General features: G+C 50.2%; 8 protein-coding genes and 1 non-coding gene across 9 annotated transcripts; 5 read left to right on the forward strand and 4 right to left on the reverse strand.

The window, feature by feature from the left end:
- Positions 1-1,434: 1,434 nt before the first annotated feature.
- On the forward strand, positions 1,435-3,907 carry QC761_0068590 (uncharacterized protein). The gene is made up of 3 exons (XM_062872676.1): positions 1,435-1,612; positions 1,953-2,261; positions 2,323-3,907. The coding sequence occupies exons 2-3, from the start codon at positions 2,141-2,143 to the stop codon at positions 2,421-2,423; spliced, it is 222 nt and encodes a 73-aa protein (XP_062732487.1). The 5' UTR covers positions 1,435-1,612; positions 1,953-2,140; the 3' UTR covers positions 2,424-3,907.
- Positions 3,908-9,269: 5,362 nt separating this feature from the next.
- QC761_0068600 lies at positions 9,270-9,367 on the forward strand. Its single transcript has one exon. It is a non-coding gene; the product is annotated as a tRNA-His (tRNA).
- A 617-nt stretch (positions 9,368-9,984) lies between these two features.
- Positions 9,985-13,443, reverse strand: DBF4 (Cdc7p-Dbf4p kinase complex regulatory subunit). Its single transcript, XM_062879032.1, has 3 exons — positions 12,436-13,443; positions 11,036-12,370; positions 9,985-10,980 (listed from the first exon to the last, which is right to left on the reverse strand). The coding sequence occupies exons 1-3, from the start codon at positions 12,898-12,900 to the stop codon at positions 10,852-10,854; spliced, it is 1,929 nt and encodes a 642-aa protein (XP_062732488.1). The 5' UTR covers positions 12,901-13,443; the 3' UTR covers positions 9,985-10,851.
- Positions 13,444-13,460: 17 nt separating this feature from the next.
- On the forward strand, positions 13,461-15,416 carry ICP55 (aminopeptidase). Its single transcript, XM_062879031.1, has 2 exons — positions 13,461-13,954; positions 14,010-15,416. The coding sequence occupies exons 1-2, from the start codon at positions 13,738-13,740 to the stop codon at positions 15,302-15,304; spliced, it is 1,512 nt and encodes a 503-aa protein (XP_062732489.1). The 5' UTR covers positions 13,461-13,737; the 3' UTR covers positions 15,305-15,416.
- QC761_407470 (uncharacterized protein) lies at positions 15,392-19,535 on the reverse strand. Its single transcript, XM_062879030.1, has 4 exons — positions 17,687-19,535; positions 17,160-17,587; positions 16,336-17,101; positions 15,392-16,273 (listed from the first exon to the last, which is right to left on the reverse strand). The coding sequence occupies exons 1-4, from the start codon at positions 17,738-17,740 to the stop codon at positions 16,082-16,084; spliced, it is 1,440 nt and encodes a 479-aa protein (XP_062732490.1). The 5' UTR covers positions 17,741-19,535; the 3' UTR covers positions 15,392-16,081.
- Positions 19,536-19,801: 266 nt separating this feature from the next.
- atg12 (Ubiquitin-like protein) lies at positions 19,802-22,573 on the forward strand. The gene is made up of 2 exons (XM_062879029.1): positions 19,802-20,842; positions 20,899-22,573. Exons 1-2 carry the CDS (start codon positions 20,450-20,452, stop codon positions 20,959-20,961), a joined length of 456 nt encoding a protein of 151 aa, XP_062732491.1. The 5' UTR covers positions 19,802-20,449; the 3' UTR covers positions 20,962-22,573.
- Positions 20,992-22,633, reverse strand: ECM31 (cell wall biogenesis and architecture protein). The gene is made up of 2 exons (XM_062879028.1): positions 21,921-22,633; positions 20,992-21,861 (listed from the first exon to the last, which is right to left on the reverse strand). Exons 1-2 carry the CDS (start codon positions 22,368-22,370, stop codon positions 21,250-21,252), a joined length of 1,062 nt encoding a protein of 353 aa, XP_062732492.1. The 5' UTR covers positions 22,371-22,633; the 3' UTR covers positions 20,992-21,249.
- A 221-nt stretch (positions 22,634-22,854) lies between these two features.
- On the forward strand, positions 22,855-25,934 carry ubc8 (ubiquitin-conjugating enzyme E2 H). The gene is made up of 8 exons (XM_062879027.1): positions 22,855-23,194; positions 23,267-24,166; positions 24,349-24,481; positions 24,543-24,583; positions 24,667-24,830; positions 24,880-24,982; positions 25,051-25,232; positions 25,335-25,934. Exons 5-8 carry the CDS (start codon positions 24,758-24,760, stop codon positions 25,475-25,477), a joined length of 501 nt encoding a protein of 166 aa, XP_062732493.1. The 5' UTR covers positions 22,855-23,194; positions 23,267-24,166; positions 24,349-24,481; positions 24,543-24,583; positions 24,667-24,757; the 3' UTR covers positions 25,478-25,934.
- A 76-nt stretch (positions 25,935-26,010) lies between these two features.
- On the reverse strand, positions 26,011-27,424 carry saf4. The gene is made up of 2 exons (XM_062879026.1): positions 26,680-27,424; positions 26,011-26,424 (listed from the first exon to the last, which is right to left on the reverse strand). Exons 1-2 carry the CDS (start codon positions 27,228-27,230, stop codon positions 26,106-26,108), a joined length of 870 nt encoding a protein of 289 aa, XP_062732494.1. The 5' UTR covers positions 27,231-27,424; the 3' UTR covers positions 26,011-26,105.
- Positions 27,425-27,546: the final 122 nt, after the last annotated feature.

The raw sequence follows: 27,546 nt of genomic DNA on the forward strand, positions 1-27,546 counted from the left end.
GCAGCATCACGGCTGGCAGTCCAGCTCGAGGTCATCAGGACAGCCTTGCAGCAGCAGCAAGGGATGCAACAAGAGGCTAATCATGCGATCTGTCTTTCGAGTGCTCAGCGATATAAACACTGGTGGCACGCTGGGGTGCAACTGTAGCCTTTTGGCTGAGGAGCAAAGCAATCGACAACTCAGCGGCCCGTCTGCACTGGGAGACCCATTCGGTCTGGCCAACCCTTGGACTCGTTGCTGGCGCCAATGAGGCACGGCCAGACGACGTCCATAGCAAATGGCGGGTGCTGCGTCTGGCTGTTTTTGGATCAATTGGGGTGCAACGACGCGCCCATGGAGGGGCAGTGAGGGGTTCTTGGAGGGGCACCTGACACTTTTTCGACAACGAGGTGGGCCTTCGGTCTGCATTAGAGCTGTGAGGGCAGGTGGCTGACGTTGCCTTTGGTCTTGCAAGGTCTTGGTTGGTGTCATCCTCAAATAATCGCAATGGATCGTAGTAGGAATGAACGACCTGCCGTAAGCGGGGGACAGGAAGAGGACGTATCAGGATATCCACTGTGATGGGATGTTGTCGATGGGGAAGATGTGGGGGAAGTGGTCGGGTGGTTTTTTTTCGGAAAAGAAGACCCCCAACTCGCCCTCCCGCGCTCTGGGCTGAAACTCCACGTTCCAACAGCTCGGTTCTGGATCTTTGGCACTTTGCAGGCCATCGGTTTGGTGGGGGTCGCTCCGAAATCGCGGCGTGGGGAGTCCCGGCGGTTGTCTGTCTGTCCAATTGCTGTCTAGATGTTGGCTAGCACCAACATACCTTTTCAATTCGAAACTCGTGGAGCAAATTATTCTATTCCTCCCTTCATCAAGACAATGTACCAGGCCAGTGTGGAAGTCAATATCAGCTTGCACTGTGGAGGTATTTCATGCAGCCAGACAGGACCCACACACAGTCGGGGTACGAGGGTACGAAGATCGCGTGACTAGGGTTGGATCGGTTTCTAAGCTGAAGCTTTGCAGAACGGGTTGCCAGGTGTGAGTGTTTGTTTCGCCGAATGTACAATTTGATATCTGAAGATTGAGATATAGGCACAGAAGATTGAGGTACGATTGAGATCTGATATTGAGCTTGTGGTGGCGTTGGCTCTTGATGAGTTGACGTTCAATTGCCGTAAGGGTGAAATTCCCGGACCGAAGGTTCTGACCCCCCACGTTCGCCTAAACACTCCCTCAGACCGAAGCAATGACCCACTGTGCCGTGGGATGGATCCATACAGTGCGTCACACACCAACTTCCAACTTCCTTCCAATTCAAGGTCGTGCAACCGCGAAGTCCTGTCATCCAGCGGCCTTCCAAGACAGGCAACCATCATCACCAACACCTCGAGATGCAAGCCACCATTGTTGACGGTTGATCCGGCGGTCTGGGATAACGGTGTGACTGAGACTGGATGGTCACCTGTCTCACAGGTTGTGCCCATCTTGAGCTGAAGAATTCTTCTGATGTGTTAGCATCCGATTAACCAGACTGGCTTTTACGCTGATGGTAGTCAGAATTCTGGAGCAGTACCCGGTGATGTACCAAGTACCGAGTACCTGGAGCAAAACGCCGTGTCGTTTTGTATGTCTGTTTCTATCTTGTTCATGACGACAGGAGAAATCGAGGAAAAAGAGCGGGTTGGCCTCGCTCTCTTTTTGTTACGTTTTTGTTACGCAGCCCTTCGAGCACTCCTAGATGAATCGTTCTTGTTCGCAAATACATTGGGAAAATTCCTCCGATGGAACATGCATCAGCCCTTTTTTTTTGGACGTGGCGTTTCCAACTCTGGGGCTGTCAGGGTTTCCCCACGATCTCACCGATCTCACCTTGCCATGCAAGGCTCGTAATACACTGCCTGTGGCGACCCTTCGCCAACTAGAAATCAAATTGCAAGAGTTAGACGAGCTAATCAATTTCTTAGGTTGTTTCGATGGTGGCCCAGAACCACCAAGTTCAAGCTGCCGAGATGGATCGACCTTGAGTCCATTCCAAGAGACTAGAGATTGGTCTTCGCCTATCGACAAAGGCTTCCAATCCCTCGTTGACCGTCAACTCATAGCGTATACCCTCACTTGCGGAGTCAAAGCATCACTAGTCTTCGGCAGGCCAATGGGAGAAAAGAGCAATGTCATACATACTTTGGTGATGGCTTGTCTGTCCACCTTGTTGCCTTGGGCACACAATATGATCGGTCTTCCCTGCCGAGACAGTCTTCCCGCTCTGCTTAGCCGTATGCAGCTTTTTCGATCTTGGGTTGCTAGAAGGGATGGAATTGGCTGACTGGGAATCAGTCGTTCGGTCACAAGGTCAGAAAGAGGCACGAGCCATGTACCGCAGCACCGCTGGGATGGAGGACGCCCCTGGGTCAAAGGAGGCATCATCCACACCTTGACGGGCCATTTCTTCACCTTTATTGGCTACGCTGACGCGGGGAATGCTCTGGGCTTGGACTTCCTCCAGCCAAACATGTCCAAAATAACTAGAGTAGGTTGAGGCCCATGTGATGCAGGGTAGGATTCCTCAACCTCTTGGCCGCCTCTCCTCTGCAACCAAGACTCGATTCCACGTGGCAGTCTGGGTCCGGGCTGACATCTGGTGTGGCCAAAAAGTATTTGACCAGGGCGGCCCGCCTCCCCTCATCCGATGGCTCAGTTTTTACACGAACCGGATCACAGAACGACGAACATCGGGAACGCCAGTATCCGACGACCACCGAGACAGGACGCCTCTTGCTATGAGCCCTAACCCAACCCACCATCAGATGTTGTACAAGACTTCACTCGGAAAGAATTTGGACCTTGTACCACCGGCAACATAAGTATCAGCTGATATATCGTAATCTCGGGCTACCAACGGACTCGGGAAACACATTGTTCTTTTAGACCGAGCGAACATTCTGTCATGGGAGCAGTCATGGTCGAGACCTAGGCCAGTTGCCTCTCAGGAGAGTAATGTATCAAGCACGGAGTACGCTGGGTTTCCTTTGCCCTGTTGGGCCTCGCCTGAAGAATCATGGCTCAGCTTTTTCTTGAATTCTTTACGTCTTGGCATCTATTCCAGGTACGTCGTTATTGACGCTGGGCATCTCTTGCGTGCTGGTTGTTGCTCTAAGATTTTCAGAAACACCTCTCGTCTGTCACATCCAGGCTGATCTCTTCGGTTGACTGCACTTGAACCCAATTCACTTTGTCAATTCGATTTCTGCACATTACCCAACAGCTACCCACGCCGGTCAGAGAATACATTAATGGATGACAGGTCGTCAGGCCGGACTTATGTAAGGATTGCCTAACCTGGGACGCGACTGCACACCGAGCGGGAGGCCAGTGACACGTCGTTCGGCGACGTGAGGTTTCACCGTCAAGCCAGCAAAACTGCAAGTTCACCAATCCCTCTTGACAGACCTCACAAGTCTTCCCATGTCTGACAGCTGCAAGTCCTGTTGATCCCTATTGCCAGCCATGCCGCGATTCTGGGGTACTGCTACAGAGCTGCACAGTGCATGTGTACGGTTGACCTTGATCAGATCAGCATTCCAAGGAAATTCCACCATGGCCACGCACCCATGGTGCTCCCCGAGGGTCATTGATGCAAATGCATCACACCACTAGCTGCCTTTGGCCAAGGTTATTGTACACACACACACCGGTCCGGACATAGAGAATCAGCAGGATTCACAGAGCAGCGGGTGCCTAGGTATGTGGTGCCAACAATCGAGGATACACCGCCACTCTTTACAACGCCCTCTCAGGGAAGTCATCGAGTCGGGAAGAGCAAGGACCTTTTTTTCAGCCAGCCCAAAATGCATCTGCAAAAGGAATCTGCAGCTTGCTGTCACGGGTCGCGCAGAAATTTTGCCATTCGCATGGAGGCTCCACCGGCGTGCAGTTTGCAGGGCGATGCAGCAAAACGCTGTCAGGACAACCCGTCTCAACTATTCGATACATCGCAGTAGTGTCTGTTAATACGCACATTTTCACGAGGGCGGGAAAGCGGGAGCTAAACACAATCCGGAATCACTTTGTCATGGCCTGCAGGAGAGGGAGGAGAGGGGGAAGAAGCGGGGGAGGGGCTTCTGTCTCACTCGATGAGTCCCGGCTCTTTTTTTCCCACCCTCCAATACAATGTCGTTGACCCCCTCAGCGGGGGAGCGGCTGCGTTTTCCCAGCAATAGTAGTTTGTTGCTATTCGTATAGCTGGGCAGGAAAACTTGCTGAATCTTACCCCTGATCGATCAGAGCACTAGGCATTTCCGCGGAGGACTATACTGCTATGTGTAGGTTTTGTCTCTCTTGAGGTCATAGTATCACCAGCTGCCAACAAATCTACCTAGTTGTAGTACTGTATAAACTCGAGGAATATGTCTTTTTCCCTGGCCAAACCCCCTGTTATATATGGGACCTGTGTCAACCGAGCCGATCAAACTACCTTCTGGGCTATTATTTTGTAGACCAATATTCTACTTTTCCTTAGTATTAAACTACTACAGCTACCTACTTGATACTTTAGCTTATTACTACTATAATATGTTTTCATTATTTTAGTACTACTACGTAGAGTTGTATACAGCTTTAAAAATATTTAATTTTACCTAAATTTATTAATTAGATTATTTATATAAATTTTAATAATAAAATGCCTTGTTAATTAATTTAAATATTAATTCCGGTAGATTTAAAAGTATAATATATAACGACTAAAGTACTAAAGCTAAATATTATAAGCTTCTAAGCTATAGTTAAGGGAATCACACCAAGTTTAGGAGTCCGACTAACTATAGTTTAAAAAGCTTTACTTCAAAAATATTATTTAGAGCCGCTTATTTTTTTTAAATTACTTTACAATTTAATTTGTATTATTTTTCATACCATATAATTATTTTGTTTACTGAATTTTATATTTTTACAATAACGGAATATATTTAATTACCTTTTTTAATTATCATTTCTATAGAAAAATTAACTCTTTCAAACAACTCTATATTTTCTTTTACTAAAGACTTTCTTAAAAAACATTACTCTTGTATGCCTCTGGTATTTAGATTGCAAATTATCTTGAAAAGCTTTTTAAAAACTTTTTTCTGAGATTCTCCTTATAAAGCCTTTTAGGAAACCTCTTGAAGAGCTTTTTACCTAGACTTTTTAACTGGAAAGTTACAATAGTAATAATTATGATTAAAAGTTAAGTTATTTCCATAAGATTCTTAGTAAATAGTATTATGACAATTTTAGAAAAATAGTTTAAAAATAAAATTACATTATAGAAAATAATGAGTAGATTTATCTATTTATTTTTTTTTTAATTTGATACATAGCTAATTGTTTTATTAAATTCTCTTCATTTTAAGCTAATAGTTAAAATTTATTTATTATTTGTTAATTTTATTATATAATGGAATGACTTTGTTAGTAATAACTGAAACTTTAATTATATGCTAATTTTAATCTTTTTTTTATTTGAAAACGTTCTATTTAAATTAAAAGCAATATTTAAAAACCTTCAAATTAAAAAAGTATTTAAGTAGTAACACTATATTTACTATATTTATAAATGTATTTAAACTCAAAGTAATTATTGGTTTGGGTTGCAGCTACAGGCCTAAGGGTATGTGTAAGGAAGTGGGCTCACGGAGGATTCGGGGGTTCAGGTGTCATGTATAAAAAGCAGTCTGCTTCTCGCATTCTATTTTAGACAAGACATCGACTTTTATATCTTCAAATTTTGTGCCTTGCACGCGTGCATGCAATTTTGGCCCTCTGATCAGGCTAATCCGGTGCTTATTATGTAACCTGCGAGCCTATAGCGTCTTTTCCTTGTCCTACGTGAAGTGCGGCTTGCGAGTGAGTCACTGTCACGCAGGTGCATTTATTTAGAGACCTGTTGAGGGAATATTTGTGGTGTTGTAGTTGTTTTGTATGTTTTTTCACTATTTCATTATTAATTATAACTATAAGAGTTGAGTGATTATTTAGAAAAGTTACTTGTAGTAGACTATAATGAAAGCTTAATTCTTTTAAAGATATTATGAACATTACTTTGCTAGTTAAATTAATCTATAATTTACTAGTTATGTGATATTGATAAATATAAAATTTATTTTAAGCATTTATTAATAGCTTTATATATTTTAAAATAAATAAGTCTAGTGTATTTATGTTTTTACTTATAGGTTTACTTACAGCTAGTTTTTATAGATTTTTTAGCGTAACCAGCTGAATTTTTACCGATTTGTACCTATAGAAAGTCCGGAAAGCAGTTCAATTGGTTCGGTTGATATAGGTCCCATATATAAAAGCAGGTTTAGCTGAGGAGAAAGATGTATTTCTCGAGTTTATACAGCAATTTCTTTCCACCGGCAGGCAATTTGTCACAAACAACTGCTCCCCGCTTTGTCTATATACACTATATCCCACCGCGCCCCGCTTCGGCGTCTAATGTCCCACAGGCCGACTGACGTTGACAAATGCTTCGGGTTTCGCACGGAATGTGGATAGACAATAAACTCGGGGGCTCCGCTGAATCGGGGCCGAAAGTGTACCCACCTTTTCCCCTCCGCAAGTTTGACGGGTAATGACTAAGATTAACGCAATGACGGCCGGGGATATTTGATGACGGGGAATGGTTAGGTAATACCCGATCCTATTTTCAATGTTTACGGGTCAGAGGGAAAAGTTGTTTGCACTGTAGAGGGAGATGGAAGAAAAATTTTGATGACAGGACACGGCAGGCCCGGGCTGGACCTGAGTCTTCCGGACCCCTGTGAATGACGGGTTTGTTGCCCACCGGCATCGGGGCGGCAGTTTTCTCTGGGCAGAGTGTGGGGGTTTTCTTACAGCACATTCATTCATCAACGCCGTTGTCAAAGTTGAGACTGGTGGCGGCGGCAAACGTGAATTTCTTTTTTTTCTTTAGTGAAAGAGTGCATCATGCAAGTGAACATCGGCAGCTAGACTTTTTCTGTCTTCAACCCCCCCTTGCGTAGCCGCTTTTCTTACTCAGGGGTAAGCAAGACAAGGCAGTCAGTCTGGGATATTCCTAATGAGGAAGTTGGTCTTTTTTTGCTGCTTTTTTAATCTCAGATGTTTTCAGACAAGGAAGTGCTACTAGGACAACCGCCCCCACGGTCACGACAGGAATGCCCGACGGGAGCCGACGTCATGGGGCGTGGGTTGGTGCTAATTTTTTTTTCTTTCGAAATATTCTCGTCGGGCAAGAATGCAGAAAGGGCTGGGTATGGGACAGGGATTTGGACTTGACATTGATATTTAGCTATGAGATACCCATTGTCAGAATTATCATGAGGCTGCGGTGCGGGCTCCTGTCAACCTAATCACACATGGGAGTGTGCAGAAGGGGGAAGCAAGTTTTCTTCACCGGTGAGAATGATGATCACCTCATCAGACAAGGGGGTTTGGGAGTCAATCGCCGATGATGGCTTTCATCATCACTTTGTAGTAGGTTGGATGTACCCACTACCTATTTACATCGAGAGCGTAGTTGGGCTCATTTGTTGGGACGACAACTTCCCTCAGCCTTGCGTGGGACGACCGCACTACTTACATCTAGTACTGCCCAGGTACCTACCGTAGCCGACAAGTCTCTCCAAGTACCTCCCAGAAAACCGGCCCCTGAAGAGAATAAGCTCGTAACCATTTCTGCAGGTCCGGTGACCCCCAATTTCTTGTCTAGTCCCGTCATCGTGACTGGCTGTGTCCCCGGTGACTAGGGCATCTTCCTTGGTACTCAGCCTGCCGGAACCAGGTTTGGGCCAAGTATGGGAAGTGCCGATCTTGAAAGGGAGAAATTGTGACACGGCATCATTGTGCTGTTGGGGATGGGGGATCTGCTGATGGGTGTTGCTTCTGCCCGGTCTTACATTGTGAGAACATGACAGGTCGGGATAAGGAAGTGTCAGAGAAGTAGACAGGTCAGAGCAAGGAATTATGTGGGTACCAGGCTTAGTGAGAGGGGGAAGGTTGGGATTGGTTGGGGAGGCTTGCTGTGGCAACCGAGGGGAGAGCGAAATAAATAAGGGAATTAGGGGTGAAAAGGGGTTAAAGTAGCTGTGGAGTGTGGGAGGTGGTGAGTGGTGAGTCGCTTTACAAGCAAAGCACACCAACTTTAGGGGTGTACCTAAATTACTAGCGAATGTACAACAGATCTGTTTATCATTATTCTCTATCATCTTTACTACTCTTTTATTTTTTGTAATGAGTTCCCACTTGGAAGTTCTCAGTGTTCCTTGCCGTAGTCACTGCCACCGCTGTGGGCTTGCCGGCCTTTAAGTCAGTCATCATGTCCACAAATTTAAAGAAAGACGGCAGCAAACAACAGGCAGATTATTTCATACCTTAATTCTACCATGGACGGACCCATCCAAAGTATATCCTTGATTTTTCTTTTAGTCAGCCAAACAATCTTGAGTTCTCATATGCGAACCTACCAAGTCGACTTCGGAAGCCACCTGGAAGAGCACACCTCCTATCACCACAACACGATGCTAACAACCCCTCCAAGTTGCAATTATTCTTACAAGTTTTTTTGAGGCCTCAAGTCCTTCTATTGCATTCAACTAGTCAAATGTTTTTTTGCAGATGAAGAGGCGTTAACCTTGCATCACCACACTTAACCCTACCTCACACCCAACCTTCAACCCCAAACCCCACTCAACCTACACCTTACATATGGGGCGCGGCTAGGAGCAGGCATTATTTTTCCCTGAAGACAGGCACGCTAATTAGATATAGAAGGCTTTCTTGCAAAAGCTCAAATCAACCAAAAACACTGTAAAAACTAGCCTCAGAAATGCAAGCTTACTCAAACTATAATTTTAAAGATAAGGCATCTATTAATAACCCTTATACTACTACCCTCACCACCACCTTTATCTCATTACAATTCTCACCACAACCCTTACTACAACCTTCACCACAACCCTACCACAACCCTACCACAACCTTTACTATAAGCTACCTACTTTAAAGCGCATAAGTAAGTAATAAAATACAAAGAAATGTGGAAAAAAGATACATTGCAGAATACACACCTGTTTTTATCCACGTTTTCGGCTATAGTAATGCTTAAAGACTTTTGAGAGAGTTTAAAGGTCATTTGTGGAGCCTTATTCCCAGATGTGGCTAGCTGCCTATCTTCAGGGAAAAAATGCGCCTGTCCCTAGCCGGACCCTTACATATGCCCATCTTCCACCATCCCCACCATCAACCAGTAATACCTCACCGGGTGACTAGTCTAGTGGTCAGGACGCTTCGTTGTGGTTGTTCGCAATAACATCACATACGATCCGAAGAAACCCCGGTTCGATTCCGGGGTCGCCCAATATCTTTTGGCAATTCTGCCTCACATCAGCGTTTTTTCTTTTTTCTCTCTCTCTCTCTCTCCATTTTTGTTTTCACATCAGTGAAAAACTTTTACTTTTGCGTTCAGCAATGCCATAAACGTGGACCGACCGGGAAGAGAGAGGTGATACATCACTCTTACTTACTCCATAGCCCAGAAGCAGGAGGAAGCTGAAAGAGCATCGAATGGGAAGCCCAGAGGCTTTGGAGAACAAGATGATCAATCCTACCTTCCTATGCTGTTCTCTATCGATGGCTAGAACCAAGGCATGCCGGATGGACAAAACGGCAGACTTCATGGTGAATCATTTTATTATGGAAAAGACTTTTCCAACTACCGCAACTAGATGACACTTGTAAGGGGTAACCCATTTTCCCAACCGCCGAAGACGGGTATCACAAAATGTAGTGAACTACCTATCTTGGGATGGCGAAACACGACGGTTGATACTGAACGTTGGTTGACCTCAGGCCTGTCTCTAGACTATGATGGCATAGCTTGAATGTAAAGGGATGCCTACCTCAGAGTTGGAAAGATTCAAGACAACGCGGCGCAACCTCCAACACATCACACAAAGCACTCAGACGATCCAAACATACAGTAATCCCTTTAATTCCTTGTCATAATCCTAGCATACAGTTATACACATGCCCAAAGCATAATATATAGATAGTAAGTTGCGGAACCCATCTTCGACGAGACCTCCTTTTTCCAAGCCGCGCAACCACCGCAGCCTCCAAAAGTCTTTCTCGTCTCCTCGCTGTCAACCCATCATCAATCGACAGCATCATCTGGCTTCCTTACTATTCCGTCACCGTCCTATCCCTCTGCCTTTTTGTTTTGTCCGCTCAACAACAATGGGCAAGCTCATTCCCAATACATCCAACAACCGGCAAGCCAAGCCCAATGAGCAGAGCAAAAGGCCTGCCATAGTTAATCCCGTCATCTGGTCTCTTGCGCCCCTCTCCCCTTCCCGTGATAATGATTGCCCCCTTTTCTGTCCCGTCAACTGCTGGACACGAACCACGCGAACCGATCAAACCAAATTGACCAGTTGGATAACAAAAAAACGAAAAAAAAGGGGGGACAGCCAACCAACCCAAACACCAACTACAGATAAGTCAAACATCACAAGCCAAAAAAAATTCCACCTAACACCCGCTCACTCCTTCCCACCCTGGCTTGCTATACCCCCCCACCCCCCCCCCTCTTGAAAGATATGCTCGTAACGTTATTGTTGCCTCCTACCAATGGTGTCTCTTGCGGATGAGACAGACAGCGCGCCCCATGCAAATGCTAGAGTTGTTGATCACAAGCCCGTCGAAAGAAAGGAGATAAGAGAAACCCAACCCAAGACCCATAAAGAAAGGCCCAAGATGTGCCATATGCGAAGAAGAGGATCGAGACAGAAATGGGTATCACGCGGAGGAGGAGCGCGGAATGAAATGGGAGTATGAACCAAATTACCACTCGTCGTTGTCAACTTCGTGTCTGTGACGGGGACGGCGTTTGAGAAGTGCGAGGAGGGCATCGAGCTGAACCCAGTTGTCGTCATTTTCTGCAAACTTGCGATGCTTGCGGGTAAGAATATGCTAGGTTGCGTCAGCATTGCTTCACAGCAAAACAACATCATAATAAAATACTTACCTCGTCAAAATCATCAAACTTATCCATGCAGTTCTCGCAATACCCTGGCTTGGGATCACGCTTCTGTCTTTGTGCAACGGGCAAACTGACGGTTCTACGCAGCTTCTCTCTCTGTTTCGCCGCCTCCTCTTCATCGACAGTTTCGAGCTTGCGGTGTGTAGCTCTGCTAGCACTCGCAGACCGGACAAACGTGGTGCTATCGTGGCTCATCTCAGCCATGCGGCGCGAGCTCAAGTCCTGGGACACAGCAGGGGGACCGGCCTTCGCCAGCACCTTACGTTGCAACCCGTGGATCTCCTTACTGGTGCCCGCCTTGGCACCTAGCACACCACTAGTGGAGGAGATCATCTGGGAGCGGATGGCCGATGTTACGGCGGATTGCTGGAGACCAGACGCAACGGGCTCGCCAGCAAGGAGACGGCCTGCCTTTGCATGGCTCATAAAGGCGTTCTGGGTGCGGAACTCCATCTGGGGAGGGTTGGAAACCCTAGATCGATCCAACGCATCAGCCGCGGCGACTGGCGGGGTGCCTCTGTTTTGCCCGTCTTCCATCACGGCGAGAGTCCGCTTTCCTGTAGCGGGCTTGGGTGCTGGCACTTCTGGAGGCTGAAGTTTGGCAGCATTTTCGGCCGCAGCTGCCTTGGCGGCGCGCTCCTTTGCTTTCGTCTTTTCGCGGTTCTCCTTTTCTGGGACCTCATAATCCTGCACAAATGGGCACCGGCCAGCAGAAGCTACACGGAACTGCGGCCACTCTCCATCCTTCTTATCGGCAACCTTGGCATATTCGCGGGCCATGACCGGTTTCGTCTTCTCTTCCATATCGTAAATGTAGATATACGGGCCCTTGAAGTGATGCATCTCCTTGGTAGCAACCGTCGGATCACGATCTGACGGGCCATGTACCCGCTCCTGCTGAAGAAGTTGACGAAGGTTAGATCGATCCGTCGTTTTGCCGGTCCCTGTGCGGCCATGGTTGGTGCTTTTGTGCGGCTCCGCCTCCAATGCTTCAAGAAATCTTGTGAGCTTGTCGACCGACCATAACTTCATTTTCATGTCCTGAGCGCGGAGCAAGATGTCTGTGCTGCGTGACTTTTGTGGTTTGGCATCCTGCCCTGGGACTGGCATCCTCCGACTCGTATCAAACACAAGCTTCCTCCTCACAGGAGGTGCCTCCGCAACACGATTTAACAGCGATGGGTCTATCGTCTTTGGCTGCTCGGAGCCATGGGATTCGGCGGCATTTTCCTGATCATGGGCCGAGCTTTTTTCGGCACGGGGGATCGGCCGGGTGGTGATAACGTGAGTCACATCGATCGAGAAGAACTTTTCCTCACGCTGTTCCAAGTGGCACGTTAGTCTCTCAGGCTCAACTGATCCGAGTCTCAAACACCATCACTTACAGCACCAAGGTTAGTGACCCGCTTGGCCAATCTGGACCGCTGCTCATCAGGAACACTCTCAAAATAAAAGACCCAGGTCGGGAAGCGAGCGCTGTAGGTGGCCCTCCACTCGGCGAGCTCCAATTGAGAAGCCTTTTCAACGGCTCCCTGTGAAGTCTTTTGCGAGGTGGTGACAGCAGCGCGGGTGGTGGTTCCTCTGTGGACGATAGTTCGGGATGGTTTCGTTCGGCTGGGGGATGCGACACCGCGCTCGATCATCTGGCGCTTTGCTGGTGGAGGTTGGCCATAAGGCTCCTCCCTAAGGAGCTCAGCATGGGAGCGAACCTTTTTGGCACCATTGAGGGCGGCCGAGGTACGCATAGGCGAATTGGCGACATTGGGATTATTTGAAAGAGGAACTCTCCTGACGGTCGACATGGCAGAGAGCTGGTGGAAGGGGGCGGGCGATAGAGATACTGCGGCCATACGAAAGCCCACTCAACATGCTAAGGGGCAGTCTGTTTGATGTTGGGTGAGGTATGGGAAGGAAAAGGGCGGTCGTGGTCGCGGTCTTGTGCGAGAGTGCGAGTCGGATGTGGAGGGGCTGGGTGCTGGCAGCAACGACCGTCCAACGCGGGCTGGAGTGTGGACGTGCGTGCACACCAAAAATGGACGCGTCGACTGATGGAGCCGGAAAATGGCGACGCGTTGGGAGTTGAGGACTTGAGAGAAGCCCTGGAGCTGGAGGGATGGATGAGGAAACACCACAGACCTTCAATGGCTCAAAGATTGCCCGGAAGCAGTCTTCAAACCAAGGTCTATCAAAGTGAAGGTGTGTCGGCAACTGGGGCGTTTCTCGGTGTGTGTGGAAAAGGTCGCGCAATCTAAAAAGCAGCGGCAAGTCAACATCAGTGTCCAAGCTTTTCCCGCGACTAAGCCCACTTTGAGTTCAGCACAACAAACTTGGGTCCACCGACGCGGCTGCCAACTGCCCCTCTCTGTCGCGCACGGCAACGCCCCCCAGTTGCATATCCACTGCCACTTGTCGGCACTGCCAACCTCGACATCTTCAAGCTTGGCACAGCCCATCTGACGACATTGTTCAAGATCCAGCTTTCCTATCTGGACTGTGAGATACTCTTGAGAATTTCTTGAGTTGCGAAGAATAGCGTGTTGTGAGAAGGCATTGGGTGTGGAATTTTGAGATATGCCCACGTTCTTTGTGTGGATTTCATTTGCTGAGATGTTCTAAATTCTCTCTCGCCTATCAAAGCCTCATCTCATCCACCAAAGCTCACAAGACCACTACAAAAAAGAGACATCATGAGATTATCAAGAGGCAGAGCTGCCTTACGGCAACTGAGTCTGGTCTCATCCCCAAATAGACACCAAATATACCGACCATTCCAACAATCCCTCACCCTTACCGGTGCAAGATTAAAACCTTTTCGCAACTATGCCACCTCAGTCTCAGCAGCCGATCTAGAATTCGGCCAACCCGTCTATGAGACACACCCTCACATTCTCAAACCAGGCGAAAGTATGTAAACAACCTCACACGCTCACAAATATATACACTAACTTTTTTCTCTCAGTAACCCAAGGCATCACCGCCCGCGAATACGCCTCCCGCCGCTCTCGCCTAGCCCTCTCCCTCCCTCCCGACGGCGTGGCTCTCCTCGCCGCCGCCGACCTCAAATACCGCTCCGGCGCCGTCTTCTACCCCTACCGTCAAGACTCCAACTTCCTCTACCTCACCGGCTTCCTCGAGCCCGAATCCCTCGCCGTAATCCGCAAAACTGGCCCCGGCCCTGACGACTATCTGTTTTCCCTCTTCTGCCGCCCCAAAGACCCCCGCGCAGAACAATGGTCCGGCCCCTGGTCCGGCCTCTCGGCAGCAGAAGACGTCTTCAACGCAGACAACAGCTACGACATCTCCCGCGCCTCCACCACCCTCCCCTCCCTCCTCCGCGGCGCCTCCAAAATCTTCACCGACATCCCCCCCTCGCTCACCACCCCTTCCAACATCGGGCCCCTCCTCAAATCCCTCTCCCTGCCCACCTCCCCCTTACAAACCCTAGTCAACACCCTCCGCGCGATAAAATCCCCCGCCGAAGTCGCTGCCATGCGCCACGCCGGCCAGGTCTCGGGCAGGGTGATCACCTCGGCCATGCGCCGCCCCTGGACCCTAGAAAAAGACATCCACGCCTACCTCGACTACGGCTTCACGCAGCACGGCCTCAGCGGGCCAGCCTATGTCCCTGTTGTTGCTGGCGCAAGCAGAGGTTGCATGATCCACTATGTGCATAACACGTCCGACCTGCCCGCCAACTCCACCGTGCTGGTCGATGCGGGGGGTGAGTACGGGTACTACGTCACTGACATCACGCGGACCTGGCCGGTGTCTGGAAAATTCTCCCCTGCTCAAAAAGACCTCTACAATGCTGTGCTTACCGTTCAGAGGCAGTGCGTGGCGCTGTGCAGGGAGAACGCGGGGGTTAGTCTGGATGAGATCCACCGCGCGGCGGAGAATGGGTTGAGGGAGCAGCTGGCGTTGTTGGGGTTTGAGGGCTTGACAGCGGGGACGAAGAGGTGGACGGTGCAGGGAGGGGAGGATCTGATGGATGTGCTGTTTCCTCATCATGTCGGGCATTATGTCGGGTTGGATGTTCATGATGTTCCCGGGTATGGACGGTCGGTGGCGTTGAAGAAGGGACACTGCGTGACGGTGGAGCCCGGGGTATATGTACCGGATGATGAGAGGTTTCCCAAGCATTTTAGGGGGTTGGCGGTCAGGATTGAGGATAGTGTTGCGGTGGATGAGGAGGGGCCGCATGTGCTTACGACCGAAGCGGTTAAGGAGGTCGAGGATATTGAAGCGCTGAGGTAGGGTGGTGTAGTTGTTGTACGATAGGTGATGAGGGTATGTAAAAGGGGGTAAATAAAAGCAAGGTGACACATACATTAAGCTGTAGAAACAAAGAGGCCATGTTTGATATTAACATTTGATTCATGGGTAGGTATTCTAAGTTAAGGTGCTGTTCCACCAGAGCCAGAGAAAGTACCTCCCCCTTTTACTTGCTCTGCCTTGTTTGACGGTTTGCCAATTACTGCTATTAATCTCTTGCTCTTGCCGATCATGAGCCGTCAGTAACAAGGCATACATACACAATTTTCATACCGCTCGACTCAACGACACCAAGAAACCAATGTTGAGATACAATTCTCCATTCTCTTCATGGCGATTCATCCCAAGTAAACTATTATCGGTATCATGAAAATGGGACCCAAGTTCCCAAGGCAATGATAGCCCGAGAATAAGACCTGGCCGGTCCAACCCAAAAGGAAACCGACCAAAAACCCCAACATCAACATGTAATTTTCTCAACCCATCCAACCCCCTAACCCCTATTTTTAAGCATGCTTCCAAAATGAACCCTCCTCCAAAAAAATGTAAATGCTCCCACCCCAAAACGCCACATCCCTTTCAATCAACAAACACACAGATGACGAAAGAAAGCCGCTTTGCCGCCAATTTTTTGATGGGAGTAGGAATTAAGTAACACAAGAATAAAAAAAAAAGTGGTATATACAAGAAATGTGTTTCTTGAAGAAATAAAAGAAAGCTTTGATTGGTGATGATGTTGGGGGCGATAGTTTTTGTATATCAACAGAACCCTCTCGGATCGAAAAGCGTCCTACTATACGTCGGCATCATGTACTGCGGTCTTGCCGTCGCGTTCAAAAGTTGTTCAAAGGCCTGCAACCGTCTCGAGAGCTCGCGGTGTTCCTGCACGATCTGCTTGTTTCGACGCTCGAGCCAGTGTATGTACTCGGTTGCTTTAGTCAGGACCGCACCCTACAAGCAGTATTGGTTAGTTTTATTGGCAGGAGCTTGATCATGGTCGATATTAAACCCACCTTGCTGACTTTAGGCGCCCTCGACGGCTGATTCGGGTCCTCCCCTTCCTCATGTTCAGGTATCGTCCTCAGCGATGGAACAGCATCTCTCAACTCCGAGATCTTATCCTTCAAATTCGTCCGGTATTTCCTCTCGATATCGTTATGCGCCGTCCGGTCCCCTCCTGCCGCCTTGACCTTCTCCTTGGCCTTGCTGTCACTGACACTGCCCTGTCGTTTTGGCTGGTGCAAAGATCCCGGTTTCGGGTGAGGTGTCGTCGAATGGGGCGGTGACACTGGTTTTGGACCACCCATACCGCCACCCACCCCCATTCCCATCCCCATTCTCGTCCCCATGCCCATTCCCATACTTCCACTGCCCGAACCCCCTGCCGTAAAAGCTGTGCTCATCCCCGGGTTCAACCCCGTAAAATTCAAGTTCAGATTCGACCCTAACCCTCCCATGCTCGACCCCGGATTCATGGCAATCGCTATTAGCCTCCTCTGCTCCGCCTCGTTCAAAGCCTGATTGTTAAGACCAATCAAAGAGTCCATGCGCAGGCCCGGCTGCGGTCGTTCCCAGCTAAGCGGCGTCGAGTAGAGCCCTTCCCGCGGCGGAACCTCGGGTGGTGGCGCAGATTCAATCTTGGACATGTGGTCGGCAAGATTAATCGAAGAAAACCCGTCATCGTCGTCGTCGTCATCCGAGAGAGCATTGTCCAACGCGCTGTCGTCCATCGTCTCCTCGTGTTTTAGCCTACCCCCCGCATGCGCAGTGTTTCTGGAACTATTCGTGTCAGTCGCTGTGCCCTGCCTGCTATTGCGCCCATCCAACCGACACTCACCTCCGCTTTACAGATGGTCTTAGTTCTCCTTCACGTCTAGAAGCCTCAACGCCCTCGGGAATACTGGCCAGCCCCTCATCCTTGTCGAAATCCAGCCAGTAATCCACAGAATCTAGTGGCGTTGCGTCCATACTGAGCCTTGACCGTTTCCGCTCGTGGGCGTCCCTCCGCACGCCTCGTGCTGGTAATACTGGCCGCGGCTGCCTGCTGTGGGCTGAAGCTTGGGATGCGGAAGAAATGCCTGGCGAGATACTGTTGAAGCCGGTGAGCGAGGAGGGCTGGGCGATGGAATCCAGTGACAGAGGGGTTGGTGCTGTGGAAGGTGACATAGAAATGCCACCAGCCAGGCCCATACCGGTGGTGTCCCATATTGGTGGTGGCTGAGCCGAGGTGCTGGTCATGAATGGCTGGTCGACCGGGTTGACCGTCTGAATCCATGTGTCAGCAAGAGAGAGCCAAGGGCCCACCAGGTCAGGTCCAGAAGGAGTGATGAGCAAAGTGTCTTGTGCGTGCTCATAAAGTCATACCTGGTTATTGGGCATCGAGAAGAACTCGAGATGTCTTAGCGGGTCCGAGTCCATGGTTGCGTGTGCATGCCGTTTGGCGTGGCCGATGAGAGAAAAGGGGTAAAGTCGCCGGGACGGGATCCAGTTGGTGTTGAAACTTTTCGTCCAGAAGTTCAACGGTTTTCTTTGGTGGGAATTTGTTGGCAGAAATGGGGTCTTGTCCGTCAAGTGATGGCAAGGCCGAAAGGTCTACCCAAATCGAGAGACGAGAGGCGTCTTACTCCAAGCCTCGTTTCGGTCTTGGTATTGTCTGGCCTCCAGACGAACAACGGGATGCTTGCAGGTGCGCAGTTCAGACTTTGGCGATCTGTGCCAAGACCGAAGTGAGTGGCAAAATTGCTGGATTAAATTGAAAAGGTTGCTTTGCTTTGGACTAGTTCAAGAAGGGTGTGCAGGCGCCGACAGAATGAGTTGGTTGAAATCACCGGTGAGGTAAGTGACTGAGTGACTGAGTGTGAATGTGAGTGTGAGTGTGTTGTGTAATCGAGCGCGGGGGCTGGCTTGGATGCTTGAGGCGCGGCGGGTGGTTTCCGAGGAGAAGATCAGCAGCCACAGAGACGCAGCAGTGGGTAGATGTTCATGAGCTGGCGGTTGAACACAGCAGCGGACGGCGGTGAGGGTCGGAGTCGGGTGCCGATAGTCACGAGATGTAGTAAGACCACGAACACTGACGGATATGGCAGCACCTAGCCAAGGGCTGTTGGAGCTACCCCAAGATGGCAAATACAGGTAGGTTGAATTAAGAGGTCCCAGTCGGAGGTTCTAGGGAAATGCAGGGTGGCGAACAGCGAACTATTATCGTGGGACAAATGCTGCAATGCAAGTAGCCGTGTTGCGAGCAGTCCGGAAAGGGTTTCCAACAGGGGAATGGGAGTGATAAAGAAGAAGACAGGTAAAAAAAGTACACAACGAAGGTGACAATCGAGTCGACACCGGCTAGGTCTAGTATTACTTAGCGGCGATAACGAGTGAAAAGGGGGGCTATTGCGCCTATGGCGTCGAGTCCTTCGAGATCCGTATTCGAGCGTAGTGCCTGTGTACCTGGCCCGGAAGGTATCGCTCCAGATGCGGTTTATGGAGGCCGGTAGCTGACGAGCGCGAGGTGATGTTGTCGGGTTGTATGTGTGAGAGAGCTATGTACAGGAAGTGTACAAGAAACAGACAGAGAGAGCGCGGGAAGTCGGAAGCGGGCTCGAGGAGAATATGGGAGGTACCTAGGGCCCTTGTCGAGTAGTGTCGAAGAGCAGCATCAGGAAGACTGAATGTCGGTCCAGTGGCAGAATCTCCTTTCCTATTAGAGCCAGACAGGGGCGGACTGACAGTAACGGACGACTTTGCAGGAAGACGATCTCGGTCTCGGCAACTGGCAGCAACGGCCAGAGAGGGTAAAAATGGATGGTGGTGTTGTTGAGCCGGGCCGAAGATACACACAGACAGATGGACACCAGAGGGAGGCTGTAACTTTTTTTGCTGGTAGCGTGGCGGCGGGATAACGTGTGGGAGGTGGGTAAAATCAGTGATCACAAGCAACAAACACTCCTCGTGAAGTGAGTGAGACTGCAAATGGCTTCTAGGGGCCTGGGATCGTTGAGATCTCGATGGGTGTGGCACCCTGGTATTCCAGGAGGTCGCTAGGAGTTGCTGCTAGAAGCCGATTGGGCTACTGGATCTCTGTTGCTGTCGAGATGGCCTGACTTTTGGGCTTGGGAAATTCACTCAGACACTTTACGGATTCTCTGGGGAGCTTTGGGAAGGCGGCCAGAGGCCAATCGGGGGATTGGAGCTCTGACGCAGACTCTTTTGATTTGGGCTGATTTGAGAGCAGAATCATGCCACTTTTTGTCTTGGAGAAGGCTGCGGGTGCGTGCTTCTCCACCAGCCAAGCCGGCAGTAGCTCGATCGGTGCCGTGCTGTGATTGGCTGCAACCCCTCTGCTGGGTGTCAGCCTTACCTACGACAAAAGGTTCTGACAGGGTCTGGACCCTGATATTGACAACTCCAAGGAACATGGCTGGATGTTCTGGTCCCGCCTGGACCTGCACCGGGCTATGGATTTTCCTGCTCTAAATGCAAGGGCTGCCACATCACGAATAACGATATTCTCGAAGTCATGGAAGCATCGGATGCCACTTGATATATATATATATATATTTGACTGAGGTGTTGAAGCTGTCAAGGTTGTGTTGCATGTTTGTTACTCAGCGGCGAGAAGAAGAAAAGCAAAGATCTCTTAGCTAGGTAAGTAAAGTCGGGCGATTCGGCAGCCTGATGGAAACAGGGAGCCGTAATTGCCGTGCCATTTCGTTCCATTTGCGTCGCGGAGCTATTGCAGCGTGGATTTGATATTTATACATCAAAACCAGCCAACCTGGTAAGGTCGGCCCGGCCCGCTGACATTTCCAAAGCCATTGTCGTCAAAATGGACGGCAAAGCGTGTGGTTGTTGACAGCTTCACCCTATACCCTAACCCTGAGATAGCACATGGTGGGGTGGGGTTCCCCACAAGTAGCACATGCCAAGATTGATGATCGATCGTGGGGCTGCCTGGTTGCCCTGATACACTGGACAACCTCAAAGCTTACGACTCCTCTTTTGGGAAACCTTTCACAAAAAACACAGATACTCATCCGTTTGCTCGTTACTGAGCCGCCACTCCGCTTTGTCCATCATCTCTGACAACAAATAGCCAAAGGGCGGAGGACAGCAACCGATATCTTAGCCAACATGGCATCCTCACCTTCACCCTCCCGCCCGACAGCGGACGACACCAATACGTCACCACCGGCATCCCCTGTTTTGGAAGGTCGTGACTCTCCGGATCTGCCCCTCACCATGACAGCATCCACAGTTCTAATGACCCTGCCCCGTGATGCCACAACTGCCCTCGCCGCTGCCGGAGCCTTCCCTCAGGAGAAAGTCATCGTGCGTTTCCGGCCTGTCGGAGCAGCCCCGGCCGTACCTCGAGCGCAGGTCAAGGTTTCCAGCAGCTACAAGTTTGAGAGTGTTGTAGCCCATCTGAGGAGATCTCTCAAGGTCAGGGATACAGACAGTGTGTTTCTCTACATTAATAGCACCTTTGCCCCGTCACTAGACGAGGTAGTGGGCAACTTATGGAGGGTAAGCGATACTCGACTTGTACTGACATGACACTTTGCTAACACTACGGGCTGCAGTGCTTCAAAGACTCGGAAAACAGACTGAATGTGTCCTACTCGATTACTCCTGCGTTTGGATAGTAAGTCTACCATGTTGGCATGACCGAAACCGCGACAAAGTTATGTGTCCCAGTCAAAAGCATGAACCTATTATCCTTGAGTATTATTTGAAGAGTCCTTTGATGAAACGCACCAAAGGCATCCTAACTACCTATCAACACAACATGGTATCCGCCAAAATGCAATCAAATGGCCAAACAGAAAACCAGTTACCGCCAATGCATACAATAAACCACAACGCTGAACCCAAGTGCAAAAGGGACAACCACGCCATGCGAAGCATCCAACACCCCCAAATTCCAATATTCTTTACACATCCTTGACCGTCTCCGCGAACGCCTCGAGCTCGTCCTTTGGAATCGGGTACGTGTGCTCAGGGGCAGGATATTGCCGACTCTTGACCTCGTCTCGATAAGTCTCAATGGCCCGGAGACTCTCTGACCAGACATCGCCATACTTCTTGACAAACTTGGGGAGGAACCTTCCAGGGGGAAAGTTGCCCGTCATGTCGACCTGCACAAGCACCTGACCAGAGCAGCCGTTTCCAGCACCAATGCCAATAGTTGGAACAGAGAGCTTATCAGTGATGATGGATGCCACCTCGGCAGGGACTGCCTCCAGGACCATGGCAAAGCACCCGGCTTCTTGAATGGCGAGTGCATCTTCCAGCACCTTCATAGCACCGTCAGACGTCTTGCCTTGGACTCTGAAACCACCCAGGGCATTCTGCCGTTGAGGAGTGAGGCCTACATGGCCAAGTACTGGAATGCCGGCTCTGGTGATTTTGGCAATGGTGGGAGCCATCTCTTTGCCGCCTTCAAGCTTGATGCCTTGCATGCGGCCCTCTTTGACAAACCGGATGGCTGTCTCGAGAGCCTGTTCCGGGGCGATCTCGTATGAGCCCATGGGAAGGTCACCAATCTAGGAGGAATGTCAGCCAGTCTATTGCAGAGTAGACGGGACCAGAATAGAACACATACAGTAAAGGCAGCTCGGGTGGCACGTGCAACGGATCGACAGTGTAACAGCATCTCTTCCAGAAGAACCTCTGATGTATCTTCCATGCCGAGGGCCACCATGGCAAGGCTGTCGCCGACGAGGACCATGTCCATGCCGGCGGCATCTGCTACATGGGCGCTGGGGAAGTCATGGGCAGTGATCATGGTGATAGGCTCACCCCTCTTGTGCATGGCTCGGAGGGTACCGATGGTGACCTTTTTGCGGGGGTTGGTGGGTGGCGTGCCCATAGGGGAGTGGGAGCTGCTTCTGGTTTGCTGATTTGATGCATGTTTTTGGCGGAATACAGAGGCAAAGGGTGTTGTGGTGTTGAGTGTTGATGTTGTTGATAGTGTTGTTGGTGGTGGTCGTGTGCCCCTGGAAAGGGTAGCGCCCGACCTCCGAGCAACTGAGGACAGTGATGATAGGTACATAGGGTGTACTTGTTGTCACTGAAGAGGTGTGTGTGTGCGTGTGCGTCTTGCTGCACGGTGACGTCTTGTTTCAAAGTGGAAAAAAGTGGTGGTTGTTTCTCAGCTCTCTTTTTTCCTCTGCAAAGAACAGAAAGAGAAGAGTTTTTGGAAATCTGAAAATGAGCATGGTTGGGGCGAATTCGCGCAGTTTTTAATCAGCAGGGTCATGATGGTTTTTGCTGCGTACAATTGAGTATCTCTCTTGAATCCGCTGGAGTTTTGTTTGTTGCGGCGCCCCTCCACCCAAAGGCCCAGTAAAACTACAGGGCGGGTTTCTTACCCCGAAAAAAAGGTTGAGGCCGGCTCTTTGCAAGCGGTTCGGGCGATCGGGGTGGAACATGATTGGTCATAAACGGTGAGCTGGAACTGGGGCCGCTGGAGCCGAGGCAGTGGTTTCGCCGAGTGCTTTTCCATCAGACATCTTTCAACACTTTCATGCATCCATCAGCTGAAGTGGCAGCCTTGTTATTGATTGTGTTATCTACTCTCAGCCTTGGGGCCATTGTGGTTGCTTTGGTGTCAGATGTACTTTTGATATTGAGTCTTTTTATAAGACTATGTTGTGAGCGGAGTTCAAAGATTTCTTACCCCTCCAACATTTTGGACTTGCAACAGCAAAGCCAGAAAACCGGAGCCAAGCCGTCGATTTGCATGCCCGATTCCGGGTCAGCTCTGAGGATCAAATGTTACCGGCCAGGCACGCGTGACTCCTCCGCCTGTGCCATTGCCGTTCGCCCTCAGCTACCGCCCATTGGGTTATAGTGTCGTATGCCCATCTACAAAAGGTGAGGAGATGGCTGTTCCCTACCCCGCTTCGCCGTACTTGTCTGTTTAACTCCGAGGGGACTACCCGGCAGGCCCGGGTTGCTTTAAAGTGGTCTCTTTGACAAAGATATCGGTATACATGAGGCCAAAGCCTGGATATTCTGTATGTTGGAGACTTGACTGTCAGTCCGGATTAAGGGGCCCGTTGAAAGAAGACAAAGGCGTGCCTGAGACCTGACCGCCATCGGGCCAACATCAACTCTTCCCAAATGCTTGGGCCCTCCAATCGCATGGCGTCATCTGTCTCCACCGATTACTGACACCTCATCGAATACTCATGAATGTCCATTCATACATCCAAATGGGATCCAGGAATAAGAGAGATCGGCAGTATCGGGCAGTTGGGTTGTTGATTACAAAATTGGCGTGATGGCCTAAAAGCCAACCATTGCGGGATACTCTTGGTTTTGCTCCTCCTGTACTTGGGTGGCCTCATCGAATCTCTCTCTCTCGGAGCAACTGGCAATTGTCCGAGCGGCTGGAAGAGGCCCAGAGCGGGCGGGCAACGCATCCACCTTGAGGCTGCTGCAGGCGGGTGACTTCCACTGTCTGACGTCGTGACCTTTGAAAGGGACTACCACCTCATGAAGCAATCATTTCCCTTCCCCTTTTGCCCCCTTTCCAATAAAATCGCAAGCCCTTCAACGCCTCTCTCTGTAACTGCATAAAACGGCACCTAACAAGGCAGAAACAAGAAGCCGCCATTCAGGTACAACACATCAAACAACCACAGATAAAAGACCCCCCCATTCCCCGCATCCCGCATTAACACTACGTGCTACACCCACCGCTGCTAGTACACCATAAGACCACCACCACCACCACCACCCAGCTGAGTCAACCGATCCGATCGTCGACACCTAATAGCAGCAGCCCTCGCTCGCCTCTTTCGCAAGTGCACGCCTGCCAACTCCAAAAAGAAAACCATCAAGGTAGGCCAGCGAAAATAAGAACACCTTTGGGGTTGATCTCCTCCTTTTACGCCATACCTATCCTGCTGTGGCTCTGCTTGCTACTTATTACATCCTCTCTTCCTTTCCTAACACCGATCCCTCAAACCTCGAACGCCCTGCCAGTTGCCACCCGCTAACTCAAACTCCTCGATTTTGACAAGACCGACGCCGAAAACTCCACGCGGGCGTGTCCCTTTGAAAGCCGCACCATCCCAAACGACTGGTAACGTAGCGATCCAAGTCGGCAAAGATGGCTTCCCCGCGTCGCCGCATCGAGACAGATGTCATGAAGCTGTACGTCTACCTGCGAGGGAGGGTGATATAAAATCAGGACTGATGGGAAATGGGACGATAGGTTCATGAGCGATTATGAGGTCACCTTGGTCAATGATAATAGTACGTATACATACATATACCCGACAGCGTGGAGCAAGGGGCTTGATGCGGTGGGATGCTAACAGGTTATGCTTAATTTGCAGTGTAAGTCAAGCTCGACGCCACGACGATGGCTACAGCGGCCCGATACTCCACACGGTGCGATGGTTTGCAAGATGGGAACCTTAATGACTGATGCGAGTGGTGGGAACGATAGGCAGGAGTTTTACGTGCGGTTCAAGGGGCCTACTGAGAGTATGTGATATCTGCTCGATAAAAGAGGTGGGATAGCTAACACGGTGCAGCTCCCTTCGAAGGTGGTGTCTGGAAGGTTCATGTCGAGCTCCCTGATCAGTACCCGTATAAGTCGCCGAGTATTGGGTTCGTGAACAGGATTTTTCACCCTAATATTGATGAGCTGTAAGTTTGACCACACGGAAGCATATAGGCAAGATTGGAATGAGAGGCTAACGACTGGGGGATTATAGGTCTGGATCGGTCTGCCTCGACGTCATCAACCAAACCTGGTCGCCCATGTTCGACATGATCAATATTTTCGAAGTTTTCCTCCCGCAGCTGCTGCGCTACCCGAACCCGACGGATCCGCTGAATGGGGAGGCGGCGGCGCTGTTGATGAGGGAGCCGAAAAGTTATGATATCAAGGTCAAGGGTGAGTAGCCTTTCTGCTCTCTTTTTACGGTCACTCGCTTTTTCCGGAATCCTCGGGTCGTGAATGGACAAGTACAAAATTGCTGACGATATCCCATGACAGAGTACGTCCAGAAATACGCCAGCAAAGAAGCAGCCGACGATGCCGGTGCCGAAAGCGAAGACGACGACGATCTGTCCTCGGTGGCGAGTTTCGACGACGACGATGAGGAACAGCAGCCAGCTGGTAAGATGGATGATGTATAGGGTTGGATTCGTCGTTTTTATCCGACGGGTACTCCAGCGGTGTGTTGAATGCTTTTTCGTCTTGACCAAATCATGGATGGACTACAGGTATGGGTGGATAAGGGAGTTGCAATGGCTTGGTACGGTACTAAGGGTTTTCTAACGGTTCTGGTTCCTGGTTTTGATATCCATTGTTTTGCTTTTGGAGGTTGATGCACACTCGGAGGCTGTGAATGTGTTGTTTGGTTTGCTTGGCTCCGGACTTCCGGCAACAAAGGGTTTGAGGTTGGCTTGTGTGAGAAACAGTCAGACTATAAACCTGACTGCACACAGTTTAGGCGACTTCACTATATATGTTCAGGAGCAAGGTTATAGAGCGACTTTTACAACGACTGCTAGTGTTGTAGAGTGAGGCAGCAGCTACAGATCTGGAGCAAGCTGCAGCCAGCCAATCAGCGCCGATAAGACAGAGTATGACTTGACTAATAGTATCCCAAGTTGTAGTTGTAGTTGCAGTTGTAATCAAAGCCGCTAGGTACCGACAAATTGGGAAAGTGAAAAACAATCAATCTTTTCTTGAGTATGGGGTATCATCGCTATGCTATGCAAATAAAACAAAATGCAAACCTTTTCCGCGTCCCTCCGGGAGTTAAGCCGAGTCAGAGTCGTAACTCACGAGTAGAGCACGCTGCCCTGCAGGTGCTGTCGGCTTAAGCTCCCCTTTGCCACCTCCAGCGAGGGTATCTTCTGGCTGCGTCGGTGCCGGTGCCGGTATCGGTTTATCACCCTCATCCTCTGCCCCCCGCTTCCTTTTCTTCAACCCAGGAAGCAAACCACCCCCCTTGTCCCTGCTGCTTTTGTTGTCCCCAAAAGCAACCAAGAACGGGTCTTTCATCGCCCTGGTATTTGTCCTAATCTCCTCCACCAAACTCTCCCTCATCCTGTCAGCCTTAATCTCCCTCTTCAACCTCCCCTTTCCCTCTTTTTTAAGCCCCTCTTTCTTTTTCCCATCTTCAAACAACGGCCTCGCCAAAACCCTCTCCACCCCCATCCCCTCGTTCCCCTCGGACACACCCCCAAAATCAACCAATCCCGCCCTCAACCCATCCTCCTCCCTTTCAGGAAGCAACTTGATCCTCAACCCCATCCTCTCCCTTATCCCCTCATCCCTCTCCCCCTCCCGTTCCCGCCTCTTCCTCCCCTCCCTGAATTCCGCCCTCAACCTCCTGTTGGCAGTAAACGGGTCCTCCCACAGCCTCTCATTACTATCCCGCAACTCATCTATCCTAACCGTCGCATCCCTCGCCTGTTCCCTATCCGCAATCGTCTTTTCCAGCTTCCCAAACGCCGTCTCCCTCTCCTCTTCCTTTTCCCTCTGCGTCTTGATGCTCGTCGTGACTAAATCATCAGTCGAGGTAGCGACGTTTTGTCTCCGGGCGCCCGAGAGAACGACATAGTCTGTGTTTTTGGGGTCGGTCTGGATGGTGATGGTGCCGGAGCAAGGGGGATGGCGGAGGGTGAAGGTGTAGATTGGGGTGGTGTGGTAGGAGCCGGAGCGAGACTTGGAGGCGTTGAAGCGGACGCCTTGGGGGATGAGGGTTGGTTGGGGGCAGGTGGCGCACCAGATGGGGAAGGGCATCTCGAAGCGGACGGTGAGGAGGCCGGGTTTGGAGGCGCGGGGGCCGAGGGGATGTTTTTTGTGGAGGGGGTTGCCTGAGGTGAGGAGGCCTTCGAGGTCTGGGGGGACGTAGCGGCCCATGTTGAAGCCTTGCATTTTGAAGGTGGGCGGGGGGTTGATGGGAGGGAGTAGGTGCGTAAAGGGGTTCTGGTGGGTTATTTGAGGGCGCGATGGATGGATAGGCTCGATGATTGTGTTAGTTGACGGTTGAATACTCAAGATGGTCAGCGCGCTCGACGGTGGGCGATCGCGTTGTGATCAAAGGTTGAGGTTTCGTCCATGTTGAGGAGCGCGGAAGTTTAGCGAGTGACGCAGCTAACAGACCCTTGACACCCAGTTGCCGGCCGGGGTGCATAGGTGGCGTTCTTAGTGGGCTTCTAGCGTAGATATGTCTTGGCATAGAATACTTATG

Source organism: Podospora bellae-mahoneyi, chromosome 4 (assembly GCF_035222275.1).
Source record: "Podospora bellae-mahoneyi strain CBS 112042 chromosome 4, whole genome shotgun sequence".
Lineage (NCBI taxonomy): Eukaryota > Fungi > Ascomycota > Sordariomycetes > Sordariales > Podosporaceae > Podospora > Podospora bellae-mahoneyi.